This window comes from Rhinolophus sinicus, chromosome 1, assembly GCF_057876585.1.
Source record: "Rhinolophus sinicus isolate RSI-liver-muscle chromosome 1, RSI-T2T, whole genome shotgun sequence".
Taxonomy (NCBI): Eukaryota; Metazoa; Chordata; class Mammalia; order Chiroptera; family Rhinolophidae; genus Rhinolophus; species Rhinolophus sinicus.
In genome coordinates, this window is record NC_142501.1 from 67,075,837 (window position 1) to 67,090,677 (window position 14,841).

Sequence of the window (14,841 nt, forward strand, 5' to 3'; positions counted from 1 at the left end):
TCAAATAGGTTCTTGATCCCTTACCATCTCTTCTCCTGGTACTCCTATGATGCAATTGTTGTTATGCTTGATGTTGTCCCATAGGTCTCTAAACTATCTTCATTGTTTCTTATTCTTTTTTTTTGTTGTTGTTCCGATTGGGTGTTTTCTGCTGCCTTGTCTTTTATATCACTGATTCGATCCTCCATCTAATCTGCTGTTGATTCGATCTAGTGTATTTTTCATTTCAGTTATTCTTTATTTCTGACTGGTTCTTTTTTATGGTTTCTATGTCCTTCTTTATGCTTTGCTATCTCTGTTGAAATTCTCACTAAGTTCCTTAAGTATTCTTATAATCAGTGTTTTAAACTCTGTCTCTGGTAGGTTGGTTTCCTTCATTTCATTTAGTTCTATTTCTGGAGGTTTCTCCTGTTCTTTTATTTGGGACATGTTTCTTTGTTTCCTCATTCTGGCTGCTGCTCTGTGTTTGCTTCTATATATTAGGTAGATCTCCTATGTCTCTCAGTCTTTGCTGGGTGGCCTTATGTCATATGTGTCCTGTGTGGTCCAGTGGCATAGTCTCTCTGATCTCCTGTGCGTGTGTTCCGGGAATGTCCTTTGAGTGTGTTGTGTGCGTTCTCCCATTGTAGTTGAGCCTTGATTGCTTTTCACAAGTCAGTGGGTGGGATTGACTTCCAGGCTGACTGACTATGAGGATCGGCTATCTCTACACTATGATCTGATGTGTGGGGGGTGACCCTTCAGAGGAGGAGTCGCCTCCATGGGCTCTTGTGCCTGTTGAGACTACCCTTTGGATGCGTTGCTTGTTGGGCTAACCAGGTGGTGCTCTGGTGTGGTCTGAAGCCAGCCTCTGGGTGTGTTGTTTCTGGTGTCAATTGACCCTGCAGCCCAATTTCAGCCTTAACCTGTCACTGGCCCGCAGCTACCTGGTATTGTGTTTCCCCGAAAATAAGGTCTTATGTTTTTGCTCCAAAAGACGCATGCATTAGAGCTGATGGTCTGGCTAGGTCTTATTTTCAGGGAAACACGGTAGGAGCCACAAAACTGTATGTAGTTGGCTGCTGCCTGTGCTGGACCTGTAGGCCTGTGGGTGTGGCCTTCCTGTGAAACGAGGCTGGCTGCTACCAGTAGTGGGTCTGAGGCAGCTTAGCAAGGGCCCAGAGATCCCCTAGGCCTATCGCCATCGCCAGCTGCCCATAAAGCCCAGCCATTGAAAGAGCCTCCTTGGGTGTGCAGGCTGCACTGGTTGACCTGATGTTGAGTGTCCTCAGTGACAGCACTAGCTGGGTGGGGTGTAGTCCCAGGGAGTCATGAGACGTGGCTGGTGGTTTTTACAAAATTAGTGCAGATTCAGTTCTTATGCCGGTGCCCAGCCTGTGACTACTTCTCACAGCACTCTTAGAACGCCACAGCCAGCCACCACTTGCCTCAGGCTGACAAATTCCTGAGAGCTGCCCAAGGGTGGCTGTGGTGCAGGTTTTGGGTCACTGTCCACAACCAAAATCTCCCCGGGCCGTCGGCCCTCTGCTGTAAAAGGCCTCTGTGGCTTGTCGGGCAGGGCTAGCCACCTAGGTGCCCAGAGTGCCCCTGGCAGTGCAGCTCTAGGTGGGCGGAGTGGGGTTCCAGGGAGCTAAGGGGTATGGTTGGTGGTTTCTACAAAGTCAGTGCAGCCTCAGCTCCGGCACCAGTGCTGGGCCCACCACCACCCCTCAAAAACTCCCTGAGAACACCATGGCCAACCACTGCCTGTCTCAGCCCCGCAGGCTCCTGAGAGCCGCCCAAGGGACGCTCTGGCGCAGGTCTTGGGTTACCGCCCACTAGCGAACGTTTCCCAGACCACCACCCAGGCTTCAGCAGTCGGTAGGGTGGGGCCAGCAGCCCAGCAGTCAAGAGTGTCCCAGGCGATGTGGCACCAGCTGTGCAAGGGTGGGTCCCAGGGTGTCATCAAACGGTGGTGCGCATATGCGGATTTTACCAGACCAATGCAGTCCCAGACTTGGCCCTTTGGGTGTGGGCTTAACACTGAAAATATGGTGCCCTCCTATAGGCCACAGGTGTGTCAGGCTCCACACAGGGACAGCAATGGCTCCTGTTCCTCCAGCTCCTGCCCCGAAGCCACGCAGCTTGGTTCTTCCCCGCATGTCTGTCCCTGGGCCTCCTGAGCTGCTGCCCCTCCACCAGAGACCAGTTGAGATTCCATGAGCAAGTGAGTCCGTGTGCTGGCTTGACAAGAGGGTGTCTGGGTTTCCAGCCACCCTCTGCCCCACTGGGAAGGGCAGAGTCCTTGCTGATTTTCACTGCCAGATGGTGTGGGAACTCCTCTTCCTGATGCAGGACCCCTGGTTTGGGCAGCCCGGCATGGGGCTGGGAACCCGCCCTCTTCAGGGGGGACCTGTGCCACCAAGGTGTCGCAGCGTTCAGCCACTGTCTGTGGGTTCGGGGTCAGCCTGCTTTGATTTCCCTGCCCTCCTACCAGTCTTGATTTGGTCTCTATATCCTCGGTTATAGGGGTTCTGTTCAGCTAGTCTTCAGATGATTTTTGAGGTTGATTGTTCTATACTTTATTTGTAATTTTGGTGTGATCCTGAGATGTAGTAGGCATAGCATTTACCTAATCTGCCATCTTGGACCTCGCCCCTGTATTGTTTTTATAAGAGGCATGGGAACACCAAATCTTTAGTTAAGCACTTTTTTACCCACAAGGTGGAAACACCACATTGGGTTCTCTGAAGGCATCCACTGATGGAAGACCCCTAACAGTATAGACAGAATACTCCCAGAAGAGATTGCTGGGCTAGAGAGCAAAGTAATGGTAGTTGTATTCTCAATTAAATCAAACACAAGCTTCACATTTTCGTCCTGAAATCCTTCACTATTGGCCCTTCAGAGCATCATGAGATAAATACTATGTATAAAGACAGTATGCATTATTGTTGAAGTACAGATATCTTTGATCAATTAGAAAAAATGTATTTGATCTAAGTTAATCAACTGTTAGTTCAGTATAAACTCTGGAAATCTTTAGTGAATATGTAAGATGTAGTAATTGTGTAAACTGGTGCTTCTAAAATTTGAGGTTTCATTCTTTAAGTTGCTTTTCATTATTAAACTAGTGAATAGAAAATTTCAAAATGGACTAATCACTTGTTTATATTTTCTTTTACTTTTCCTCCCTATGTTTAATGTTTTAAAATTTAGTTGATTTAAAAATTGTACCTTGCTTTTTTTTGGGGGGGTGGGGAGTAATGGATGCTTTAAGGAGCTGCAAATTTAAATATTGAAGTCTAGCTAAAATACAGTAGGAAATTTCTGCAAAGGGGTTCCTATGTAATGAATTCTCTTTCAAAAATAGAAAAACGTCCCAATTTATTTTCTAAATTGAGATATTTATCACTTTTTATAAATTGGTGTCTATAAATTTGCTATGTCCTACTCAGCGTTGTCTCATTTAAAATTACTTTTTCAGCATGTTTCAGAGGGCAGACATAGACGTAAGCCCAACTTCTTTGTCCTATGACTAGGAATTCGATATCAGGGGTTATATTGATGAAGCATTAGGGCTGTTAATTTTCCAATTCCTACAGGAGGCAAATTCTTTGTTTATAAGGATGCTGTTTCAAAAGCACTTTATTATTTAGGACACTTATTTAGCAATTTATTTAGGACAGAAGACTTCTCCCTATATCATCATTTCCCAAAATGTGTTTGGAAATCTAGGAAGGTAAGTTCTAAGGGATGGTACTAAGCTAAATTATTTAAGAAAATGGTTCCATGGCCAAGTATGTTTGGATGATTTCTTGCATGAGTTCTCAGACCCTTTACTACCGTGTTTCCCCGAAAATAAGACCTAGCCGGACGATCAGCTCTAAGGCATCTTTGAGCAAAAATTAATATAAAACCCGGTCTTATTTTACTATAATAGACCGGGTATAATATAATAATATAATACCGGGTCTTATATTAATTTTTGCTTCAAAAGACGCATTAGAGCTGATGGTCTGGCTAGGTCTTATTTTCGGGGAAAGAGTACATTAACGTGCCTTGTGAATTTTCCAAAGGTCTTTTTATTTTATTTTTTTAACAGAATACACAGTTCATCTTCTGCCCCAGGTACAAATTAATTTGGAGTATAACATTAGGATGGGTAATACCACATAGAAACTGTTCTGAAAGGATTACTGAGCTTTGAAGAGTTACTGCAATATTACTGCCAGATAAAATGTCATTTGGTCTTTCCCAGGCTTTATTTCGTGATAATCAGTTCTCTCTAATATGTGGACTTTGTTACACTTGCGTATTTGTTTTCAAGGTAATGTAATGGAAAGAGACAGCATTCGTTGTTTACATGAATATTAATTTATTGAGAATAAACATTCTAGATTTACTGCATTCGGAGGTAGTCATGGCCAATACTCAGTAAAACTTTATGGTCTTAGATGATTTATACATTTTAAGTTCTTAATTAGAAAGTCAGAAAACTTATAAAATCATCTGTGAAACATCTATAAATGGCTGTGGAGAAGTTCATATGCTAAAGTATGATAAAATAGTTTGCAAGCAATACAGTATAATATTTGCTTATTAGTGATATAAAGTCTATAATGAAGTTAGACTTCAAACTTCTGTTTTAGGGGTTAACTAACAATTTTTTTGCTCTTTAACCATTTTCTCTTTCCCCTCTAAAGTCATGAGGAAGATAGAAGGGATTTGTCATAAAATAGACATCAACTGTAGTTTCACCGTGTGCAATAAGAATCAGACTTCTCATTAAGCATCTTAATCCAGTTGCGACGAGACAATATGCTATGCTCATTTTTCTGGATTCCCCAGGAAAAGATATTTCCAGTCAAGTGTTGGATATTGTTACTTTCTAAAGGTAGAACAAATGCAAATTTGCTTCTGGAACAAAACGCTGATTTCTTAAGACTTTCAGAAATGTTGAGTAGAGGCTTTTTTTTTTTTTTTTTTTTTTAAACATTTCTGATATCCAACAGCTCGTCTGAATGTGATAAATTAAGCACCAAAATCAACACTGACTTATCTGCAGGGACTTAACATTACTCTAAAATATTCCCCACCATTTACATGTTAACATCATAATTTGAGTAGGTACATCAGAAAAAGTTACTTCATGAAAGTTTCCTTAAATATTACTAAATGACCATTCCAGCTAACCAATTTGTTTTCAGACCAATTCTGTTTGTATCTGAGGCAAAAGATTTGGTCTTTAATAAGTTATACCGCCTTCAAAATATTTACCACCTCAGGGTTAATTATACTTCCTCTACCTGAGCAAGTACAAAAAAATGGCACCAAAATGTGACTTAACCACTGCTTCTGACAGTCAGAGAATCGGAGTCAAGCAGAGGTCTTCATTTTACAGGTAAGGAAATTGAATGGGGTGGGTTTGAACCCAGGGCTCATTAGAAGACAGCGTTAGAAGACAGCACATGGGAATAAAATTACCATTTTATTCCCATGTGCTGTCTTCTAACGTGAAAACCTTTACCATCTTGGTTTCTGTATACAAAGAGTTCTACAGAACCTGAGGAGCACATGAGGGTGGGAACAGTCGGAAAGATGTTAACACAGGGCAATGTGGGGATCTGGTCCGATTATAGTCAGAATTCTATTGTGGTTTCTCTGGATTAGTGGAGGGTGTAGCTGGGATGCTATGGTGCTATTCCCCTTGCTGCAAACTACTTTTGAGCACAGAGCCCTTGCTGCAAAATAAGTAGCGCAAACCTGCTCTGAATTAAATTCAGGTTGGTTTAGATTTTGTAATCATCTCCAAAAAAAATTGTCTAAATGATTTTTAGTTTGATTCTGATAAAATTCCTGATTTTAAAATTGTTTTCTTAAGAAATTTACATTAAGGATCATGAACCAATTCAGATTTTGGTTCACATCCCTTCAAAAATTTCCTAGAAAAGGAAAAGTTAGAACTCAGAATGCTGGATTGGAAAATTGTTTGGGACTTGATGGTAAATCAAGCCGAATTTTATATACTTTTATATGTATGTAATAACGCCAAGATCATTTTCTGCAATGTTATAGTAATACATAATTTCGAGTATATAATAAATTAAGGCTGGTTTAAATAAAAATGATCAAGATATTTAGGTTATTGCCCAATTTAAAAGTGATTAAAAGACGATAAATTCTGTGTATATTAAACATGCATGATTTTTGTGCACAAGAATAATTCCTAAATGCCCACATATCTCCTATTCCTTTGTGGTTCTTAAGCATTTGCCAAGCTCATTACAGTTTCATTTCTAGATCCTACAGAAATTTCAATGTAAGAGCCAAGGAAACTCACTTTCCATAAGCAATACACAGCACTTAGAGATCGGCTTGTACTTTCCTGCCCTTTAATATTACATATAATGTTTTAAGTTAGGCTAACTCGTTAAAGTGGAGAACAATTGCTTTATATTTGAGTACTAATGGTAAAAATTTTGTTTTCTGATAAAAGGTAGCTGTAGTGTTGTTAACAGGTAACATAATATCTTTACTATGAACCTTAGGATAAATGCAAAGTCTTGTAAAAGCACCCTATTTGAATTTATTTCTTGATACATATATGAAAACACAGTTACTGCTGAGCTGGAAATTGGCAAAGCATGGGTCCTAGTTTCATAAAATGACTCAAAGCTCTATACAGTTTCTGGGGAGAGATTGGGAGTAGCAGATTGCTGGAACCCTGCCTTCATTCATTCATTCATTCATTCATTCATTCATTCAGGTCCTAATATGTTCTAGGCCCTGAGGATATAAAAGCTAATTTTCAAACAAATAGCCCTTGGTCTCAAAGAGCTCACACTCTACTAGAGAAAAATCACATGTGGAAATAGAGGATCATAATACACTGTTCTAAATCCAATCATAGAGGCAAACTGTTTAATGTGGGAAGCAAAGAAGAAGGGCCCCCAGAACGACTGGGCGGGGGTGAAATGGAAAGAAATGGGATGATGGTCACACCACAGCCTCCCTGGGGGAGTTGGTACCTAAACTGAATTTTAAAGGAGGTGGAAAGAAAACGTAGTGGGTCTGAATGGCATTCCAGACACGGGGGACACAAACAGGACAGTATGTGTATAGGAACCACAAGCAGTTGATTGTTGATTTTTGTTTTAAACAGACCCCTTTCCCCAGTGCTGTGTGGAGGATGGATCAGAAGAGGAGAAGGCTGGGAGCCAGACACCAGGAAGGCTTTGCTGTGGCGCAGGTGAGCTACGATGGCTGAACCTCGGCAGTGTTAGCAGGCGTGGAGAGAGGGTAGAACCAGTCAACGTTTGTAATGAACATCCGTCTTTAGGGACTGACTGACTATATGGATGAAGGAGGGAAGGAAGGAGGAAGGATGACTCCCAGGTGTCTAGTTTGGTGGGACCAGTAACTGAGAGAAGACAGGAGGAAGAGCAGCTCGAGAGAAAAGCATGTCCAATTTTCGACATGAGTTTGAGGTACCTGTGTGTCACACCCAGGTGGATGTGTCCGGTGGGCAGCTGGATGTAAGTCTGAAGCTCAGGCAAGATGCTACAGTTATACATTTGGGGGTGATCAGCAAAACAGGCCTGTGGCATCTGGGTACAGAAAGGCAGGGGCACTTATTTACCTGTTTTGGGGCTGCAAGCAGCAACCTGTCATCCCATTCGGCCCATATTTTCTTGGGCCACTGAGACATGGTTGCCTGTTTTCTCTCAAATTTCCTTAGAACATTGACAAAACTAAATATTCCCAGTCCTGCCATCAGGTTTCCCTGCCCTGAGAACTAGTTATATATGGCACTATGTCTTCACATATAGCACTCATAGCACGGTCTTGTATATAACAGGTGATCAATAAATGTTCATCTTCATTGCTTACATTCATCTGGCCCTCTGTATACAAAGATGGCTCCTGGCTTTTCCTTGCACGAGCTTCTTTTTTGCTTCTCAAGTTTAACTTCTTACAAATTTCTAAGACTACTTTAAAATTAAGTGTAAGTAAGTGGGTAGTACTTGATAGGGAGGTGGCTTCCATTCATCAAGATGAAATCATTTCCTTTTGTTATCACCACACGTTGCTTGCTGCAGGACTTGGAGACAACTGTTTATCTTCTTAGGGAAGGACCAGTGGAGTTTGTCCAGTTGTCCCACAGAGGGAGTTAGATTTGCAGTAACCTGGCATGAGTAATCCCTGATTCCAGGTGGTGATGGGGGTTGAGTTTCACATTTTGCTATATTTGAACAATACGTGAAAAAGAGTCACTAAAAATAAGAACAGACTAGGCTTTGTTGCAGCTGAGTGGCTTGGCAAATTTCTGTATAGAGGAATCGTAGGACATGGAGGATTTGATACTGGGATGGAATCCAACTGCCCTCTGAATGGAAATAAAATATCCTTTTTAAGAGCACTGAAGTCCTGGGATTTTTTTGGAATGATCACCTTTGTGAGGTGTGGATTGTGTCCAGGGACTGTAACCTGAGAAGAAACAAGAAACAATTATCTGAGTGATTTCAGATGTTTCGTGGTGCCAACACTGAAAACACTGAAATCCACCCCTAAAATGCACTCTTTATGAAACACATGTAACGATCTGCCCGGCCTCCTAGGCTAGTAACCGCTTCAGTCCTGCTCGCTGAAAGAGTTATCCAGTGTCTGTTGATATGGGCCATAGTTAATGCTGTTTTTCAAGGACTTACAAAGTGCCATAAAGACAGGTCCCTTATCTGAAGATGTAAGTCAGGGGAAGGAAGCAGTAGACTGATTCGACCCCATCACTGTCATGGAGAGCAGAGGTAGAGTTGCCTGTTTCGCTTTGTCCCACACCTGTACTTCCTATGCTGACGGGGTATCAAGATTACTCATAAGTGGAATTCTTTATTCAATTCATTCCATTTTCCTTGCAGCTGACCTAAGTGTACAAGTTTCTTGCTTCCTTAAAAAGCTTTGATTGTTCCCTGGTTTTATTCACAGGGAGTCTGAATCTTCAGCTAGATTTGTTTTTTTTGTTGGTGGAAACAGGCCAAATGCTAAACTAATTTAAGACCATGTCTACTGAGAAATGCTTTTATTCTATATGGTGGAGAGAGAAAAGAATGGGGAATAACATTTGCATAACCATTCATTGGTATGTATTTTAGCCATTCATTTCGGCTTCCAAAGTCTTGCCTTCCAATCTTGTCCTAGAACCAGTAGCTAAGCTGACATGTACTGCATTAGTCTAACTAACTAGACATGAACAATTCATAACTATACTATCAAGGTGTGGTTTATTTATGGGATTACATAGAAATAATGTAGATTCACTACATGGAAAACTCCTTTTTTCCTAGAATGGAAATGTCACAGTAAATAACAGGAAAATAAAGGGCCTTTTTTAGGAAGAGAGACACGCCGAGTTGGTTTTCCAGCTCGGTCGATCTTCTCAGTAGGAGGAGAGGTTCTCAAGAAGAAGATTAGCAATTGATGGGCCCCACTGCTGGGCACTGGGGGGTAACCTATGGAGCAGGGAGGCACTGACTTCTATAGAGTTTTATAAACTGAAAACCATGCCTTTATTATGTCCTAAAGATGAAATAATGAAATACAAAGCCAGTTTTTACTGCAGCATAGATGACTGCCTTCTCCTAGGCGGAACTGCTACGATTGGCATCAGATCCACTGGTAAAGTAGAAGAATCTGGAGTGTCTTAGAGAAAAGTCATATCAGAGAGAAAGAGGCACAATCTGGCCAACTAAATCAGGTACTTATTCATTTAGTTCATTTACATATACCTACTCGGGCTCAAACTAGTCCATGCTTCCAACTAGGAAGAAATGACTCAGAAACATGCATGTTAAACTAGAATTAAAACCTGAAATTTTACTTGCATCCATTGGAAAACTCACTATCATTTGTGTAGGAAAGTGCTGCAAAATGTGTATAACTTTCTTAATATAGTGGTAAAATTGGTGGATCAAATTTTATTTAAAACAGAATGTAGAATTCTGTAGAGACCTTGTATCTCAGTCTATTTTTTTAATAGCAGAAGTTATGTTTCATGGAATGGGCATTAAAATGATATTCCATGAAGCTTGGAAGTACTTTGGTTATACTGTTTAATTATTACTATTAATAAGGTTTGTTCCATTTTTATAGCCAAGTAGGATTTGGCTTCTATTTAAAAAATTGCCAGCGGGGGAAAAAAACCATGATTCTTTTGGTTGGTTCCTATGATTCTCACCTCTCTCACTTCCTGCCAGACACAAGTCTGATGTTGTCCTTTCCGTCTGTCCTGATGTACTACTTTTGGACTTTTCAGACTTATTTTAGATTCCTGCTGAGTGAGGGAATATTATGAGTTTTATAGTATTTTAATAACAATAACTAGAACTGTATACTTACATTTAGTGTATATGACCCAGGCAAAAGCAGGAGATAATACTCTCCAAATTTGTTGGTTTTATAGGGGCAGATATGTTTTCTGTCTTGGACTTCTACAATTACATTGGGTAATGGATTTCCACTCTGATCAAAAACTTGACCCTTTACACCTGCAAGACAAAAAGAATTAAATATCAATACCATGTTTTATGGCATATGAAAAACATTCGTGTAATTATTTAAGAAAAATATGTTCCCTCCTCTTCTATTTTTTTGGAAGAGTTATATGGTCTTGGGCTTTTGTTTGCTGGGAGGTTTTGATTACTAATTCAATCTCCTTACTAGGAAAAGGTCTGTTCAGATTTTCTATTTCCTCATGACTCAGTCTTGGTAGGTGTATGTTTCTAGGAATTGAACCATTTCTTCTAGGTTGTCAAGTTTTTTGGTGTATAATTGTTCATAGTAGTCACCACGATCCTTTGTGTTTTGTGGTATCAGTTGTAATGTCTCCTCTTATATTTTAGATTTCATTTGAGTCCTCTCTCTTTCTTGGTGAGTCTAGCTAAAGGTTTGTCAATTTTGTTTATCTTTTCAAACAACCAACTCTTAGTTCTATTGATATTTTCTATTGTCTTTATATCTCTATTTTGTTTATTTCTGCTCTGATCTTTGTTATCTTCTTTCTAATAACTTTGGGCTTAGTTTGTTCTTTTCTTGCTTCCTTTTTTTTTTTTTTTTACTATCCATTAAGAAATTATTGTGCTTAGTTAGTGTTACTACTTTTGTCTTTTAACCTTCATACTAGTTTTATAAGTGATTAACCTGCTACCTTTACAACATTAGGTTATTCTGAATTTTACCAAATATTTACCTTTACCAGTTAGATTTATACTTTGATTTGTTTTCCTGTTACTAATCAGTGTCCTTTTGTTTCAGCTTATAGAAGTTCCTTTAACATTTCTTGTAAGGCCGATCTAGTGGTGATGAACTCCTTTAGCTTTTGCTTGTCTGGAAAACTCTTTGTCTCTCCTTCAAGTCTGAAGGACAACTTTGCCAGGTAGAGTACTCTTGGTTGGCATTTGTTTTTCCTTGTAGCACTTTGAATATGTCAGGCGACTCCCTTCTGGCCTCCAAAGTTTCTGTTGAAAAATCTACTGATAATCTTATGGGTCTTCAGTGGTGTGACTTGTATTTGGTGCTGTCTTCTATTTTCCATTTCTTCGTTGAAATTCTCATTCTGTTCATGCATTGTTCTCCTGATCTTGGTGGTCGGTGGGCATCGTTATGGTCATTGTTTGAACTCTATTAGGTAAATCACTTACCTGGATTTCACTGAGTTCTTTTTCTGAGGTTTTATCTTGTTCTTTTGTTTGGAATATAGTCCCTTGTTACTTTATTTTACTTTCTGTTGGTGTCTATGCGTTAGATAAAATGGCCACCTTTCCCAGTCTTGAAGGAGTGGCCTCGTGGAGGAGACAAATCGTATCCTTCAACCCTATCCTAGCTCTTGGTTGCCTCTCAAATCTTTGTACTTATCCAAGCAGCCTACTTTATTCTTAGTGGATCCCAGTACTTAAGGATGTACCAAGAACTTTAAGTGTCCCAAATGGGAGGTTCTCAGTCAGCACTTAGGTTCAGGATGATTGGAAGCCAGACCCTCAGGCAGCAGCTTTTAAAGTCTGCAAATCTACCTTTTTCCGGGAAAGACTTGGAGGTGGGCATTTCTGTGTGCTCCCACTGCACTGAGCCCTGGGGTGATAGCCATTTAAGAGCCATTTCTTTGTTTGCTAATGTCCTATTGAATTGGTGAACACAAGCTTGCTGGCCCCCAGAGCCAGGCAATCAAGGGTTAGCCCATGGCAGCAGCCACAGAAACTGGGACACCAGATGAGTGCACAAGCTCCTTTCTGGGAGATACTGGTGACCTGGAGGGAGGTGGAAGGTGAGCACACTGTGCCTGTCAGGTTCCATCTTTGGAGAATAGTTCAGTAGACCTCTAGATGTGGGTTAAATTAGATGCTTGCCCCTCAGGCTGAAGCTTTAAGACAAGCAAATAGGCCTCTTTCTCAGAAAGACAGCACTGTTTTCAGTTGACTGCCTCTGCATTTGTTGTGCGCTGGGGTGTAGCCAGGTGAATCTGTGTGAGCCCTTCTAGAACAGTTTCTGTTAGCCTTGTGGTTTCTCGTGGGAAAGGCCCAAGGCTTTCAAAGCTAGATGTTTTGAAGGCTCATCTCTCTGGTGCAGGTCTTAAAAGTTGGGGAGCCAGATATGGGGTTCAAAGCCTTCACATCTCGGGAAAAAGCTCAGAGTTGTGAGTTCCTTCCTGATTGTGGGTCGCCATATCAGGAATAAGGTTTATAGTGAGATTATCTCAGCCTCTCCTCCCATTTCCATGTGGGTTCTTTTTCTCATTCACCTGATGTGTAGGAATCTATTAGTTTTTGGGTTTCTTTCACAGAAATCTGTTCCACATGTAGCTGTAGATTTGGTGTGTCTGGGAAGAACTGGGTTCAGGAGCCCACTGTGTCGCCATCTTGAACCCGAACTTGGTAAACTTATTTCTGATATATCTCAAAATATAGTCAAACTACCAATGGAATATCAAAATGAGAGCACATAAATGACAGTCTAAATCCAGTCCTGTCATTTTCAAGTTGTTTCCTCAGTCACCAAACTGTACTACAACATTACCACAGGTGGATTCCACAAATTCCTAAACAAAACTCAAAATACCAATGTATTAATTTACAGTAAGATACTTATCTATGCAAGGGACTCAGTAGTTTTGTGGTCAGGTAAACTACATGGGAAACAAAATTATAATTGTGAGGTTGCTTGGAAGCATGGAATTGATTGATGGGGTCTTATTATTAATGACATAGCAAACATTTACTGAGCAGTTAGTATACTTTAGGCTCTATGCTAAGTGCTTAATGTGCATTTTTTCACTGAATCCTCACATCAACTCTGTAAGGTAGGCAATGTTATTGTCAATTTTACAGATGAGGAAACTAAGGCTTTGGATTATTAAATAACATTCTTAAGCTCACATAACTAAGTGGCAGAGCCTACCTATAAATTCATGGTAGTTCCAAATCCATGCCCCTCACCTCAAAATTTCAGGAGTAAAGTTAGTAAAAGGCCATTTATATTTTAAAACTCTTCTCATTTTAAATTCTATGTTTCACATTCTATTTTGTTCACTCCCGTGACAAATCATGTTATCTTAATGATGAGAAGGAGAAAGAAGAGGACGCAATGAACAAATGACCCTGAACTGTCCCCAATTATACTTAGTAATTATTTATTAGGACAGAAAAATATGAGACACACATTAAGTAGTTTCCTTCAGAAAAGGTTAATGGGAAATGTAAAAGTTTTGACATTTAGAAATAAAATCTTTATCTTGAACATTAAGCAAACTTTTATCTGGCTCAAATTGCCTTTCATTTCTTTTCTAATTCTTGACTCTTCATTTTTTTCCTCCAGGGAAAGAATTATTAAAACCCATATTTTCTTCTCACTTTTCCAACATAGATCAACTATGTAAATCTCTATTTTCATGTAATTTGTCCCTCTTTTGCCTCTTTAAGAAAATGTTCCATTTATATTTATTCCTATTACTTGGTATGTAGTAGAAATAAATATATTTTTGATCTTTTGATCTTTAGGTAGCACTAAACCATAAATATCAGTCATAATTTAGTAATCTGATTATGCATTTATTCCTTGGATTTCATCTTTGAAGAGATGTTTCCATTGTGCCCTTCTTAGGAGGCCCTTTGATACATTAGATAAACACAACATAGTTTAGAGTGACAGAAAGACCAGTCAGGTCTCAATTTCAATCCCAGCTCCCCTGTCACTAAACATTCCGAAGCCTCAATTTCCTCATTTATAAAACAGGGCTAATACATAGCACCTTCCGGGATGGTCATGAAAATGAAATAGAAGTAACACAGAAGAGGAGGCTTAACAAATAGTAAGCCTTTTCTTATCTGGATAAGAAAAACTATACAAAGGAATAGAAAGACTATCGCTGTATAAATTTGGAATTGAAACAGAAATGCTGGGTAAGTTTCTGGAATCTTAATTCAACTTTGTTCCACTAGGGCAGGAATATGTGAAGGAAGAAATTATATTTCTTTCTTCTTCGGGTCTCTAAACTAGCTTATCATCTTTCTGCCACTTAGAAAATGTGTGCATTTGAGCTAGATAGTGTGTGGTAATGTCTGTTGGTGTCTTTTGTAGTTTTCATTGATTTTTACAAAACTAACCAAATCAAACAAAACCCAAACTCAAACAGTAGAAACTATCTTTGAAACTGACTTTACACCATCCTTTAACATCTAAGATAATGCTGAAATAGGATTCAGGATGCTAATAATGAGTAGTTGGCAGAAGGCACCAAGAAAAAGAAATGGTACCTTAAAAAAGAGTAGTAAATTCCTTCTTGGCTAGAAATGGTTACACTTTAGCAGAACAGAC

General features: G+C 39.8%; 1 protein-coding gene across 3 annotated transcripts in view; it reads right to left on the reverse strand.

Moving 5' to 3' along the window:
* Nucleotides 1-4,333: 4,333 nt before the first annotated feature.
* CPM (carboxypeptidase M) overlaps nt 4,334-14,841 on the reverse strand; it is a 63,461-nt gene continuing 52,953 nt past the window's right edge. For 2 of the 3 annotated variants that reach the window (XM_088800665.1, XM_088800654.1), the window contains exons 8-9: nt 10,375-10,523; nt 8,071-8,469 (exon numbers count right to left, since the gene is read on the reverse strand). In XM_088800665.1, coding sequence (XP_088656791.1) covers nt 8,215-8,469; nt 10,375-10,523 — 404 coding nt within the window. In that variant the 3' untranslated portion in view covers nt 8,071-8,214. Of the gene's footprint in view, nt 8,470-10,374; nt 10,524-14,841 lie in introns of all 3 variants that reach the window. The other variant, XM_019748976.3, reaches the window with a different exon arrangement.